The following is a 1,160-nucleotide window of genomic DNA, read 5'->3' as shown; positions in this document are numbered from 1 at the left end:
CAGTCAACACTAGATGGTGTTTGCCCACAGAGAGACTGGTCTTGGGCACTTGCATCCTTGGGCCTCATTTGTTAGGTCAGAATCCGAGTTTATGCCACAGTCACGGCTAAATCACTGTCCCCTACTGGGCACCCTTGAAACTACTCTGGTGTAGCTTCAAGTTTCCCCATCTTTGGAGCCGTTTGACGCACCACACCAAGTGTGTGGCCCTCCTGGTGTTTGACTGAGAAAATAAACACTCCTGCAAACTTAAAGGTAGAAAAAGGGAAATAAAACAGGCTGCCACTACTTTTAGCCTCCTCTATTCTTCATCCAACTTTAGAAATAATTCAGCCATGAGACAGTTTTTTCTCCATCACTGGCTTTTGATAAAGTCATTCCTGTGAGAACATGTTAGGAATGCAGGTTCCCCCTGCACGCCTGGCTGGGATCAATGTCACCTTTCATAGGGCTGAGACACAGAGCAGACCAGGGGGAAGCAGTGGCCACAAAGGGCTCTTTCAGCAGCGCACAGCCTTTCCCCCCATGTTGGCCTAAATCTCCTCCTCCATCTCGCTTCTCCTTCTCCTTCGCCTCCTCACAGCAGCTCCTCAGACATGTAGACTTCACAGGGAGCAAGAGACATGTGCTGAGTCAGGTCTCTGCCGCGGGTGCTCAGAACTAATGAGATCTGATATGGAAGCAAGGACTTGAAGATGTTTTATGTGTGTGATGTTCTGATCTAATCTGTGTGGTTTCTCCACAGAGAGGCTTTTTCTAGGACTCAAACTTGAACAGATTTCATCAGATTGCGCAATTCAACTAGGAATATAAGTTTCTTCTGTAGGTTCCACCTTCCGCCAGTTCTGTCATCAATCTTACAACCCTCAGCCATACAGGGTTGCATGTACATATTTACACGTGGGCCCTTATGTAAACTACACCACTACATCTGTGCTGATGTACATCATCGCACCACACCCAGTAACGCTCCAGTGCTGCTGCGTCAGTCCTCGGCAAAGTAAGGGAGTGCAGGCTCGACTTGACCTGATGATTGTTTCTGCATTTGACATGTTTATGGTGGAGCAAACTTCACGGAAATGGAAGATGAAGAGATAATACTGATGACACAATGAGGGCTTCCCTCGATAACAACCATCTGAGCAGAAAGTTGTTGTGAG

The 1,160-nt window shown here is 47.3% G+C and overlaps 1 protein-coding gene across 1 annotated transcript in view; it reads right to left on the bottom strand.

Annotated features, from left to right (window-relative positions):
* Positions 1 to 393: 393 nt before the first annotated feature.
* The window catches only part of plod2 (procollagen-lysine, 2-oxoglutarate 5-dioxygenase 2), a gene marked incomplete at its 3' end in the record, with an annotated part of 29,744 nt that continues 28,977 nt past the window's right edge, over positions 394 to 1,160 (bottom strand). The window contains exon 18 of the mRNA XM_083901514.1: positions 394 to 603. Within this exon, the coding sequence (XP_083757640.1) occupies positions 394 to 603 (210 nt within the window). The remainder of the gene's footprint in view (positions 604 to 1,160) is intronic.

Source organism: Microchirus variegatus (assembly GCF_963457635.1).
Source record: "Microchirus variegatus genome assembly, chromosome: 15".
Lineage (NCBI taxonomy): Eukaryota > Metazoa > Chordata > Actinopteri > Pleuronectiformes > Soleidae > Microchirus > Microchirus variegatus.
Note: the sequence above shows the minus strand (reverse complement) of the source record. Positions and strands in the feature narration are given on the sequence as shown.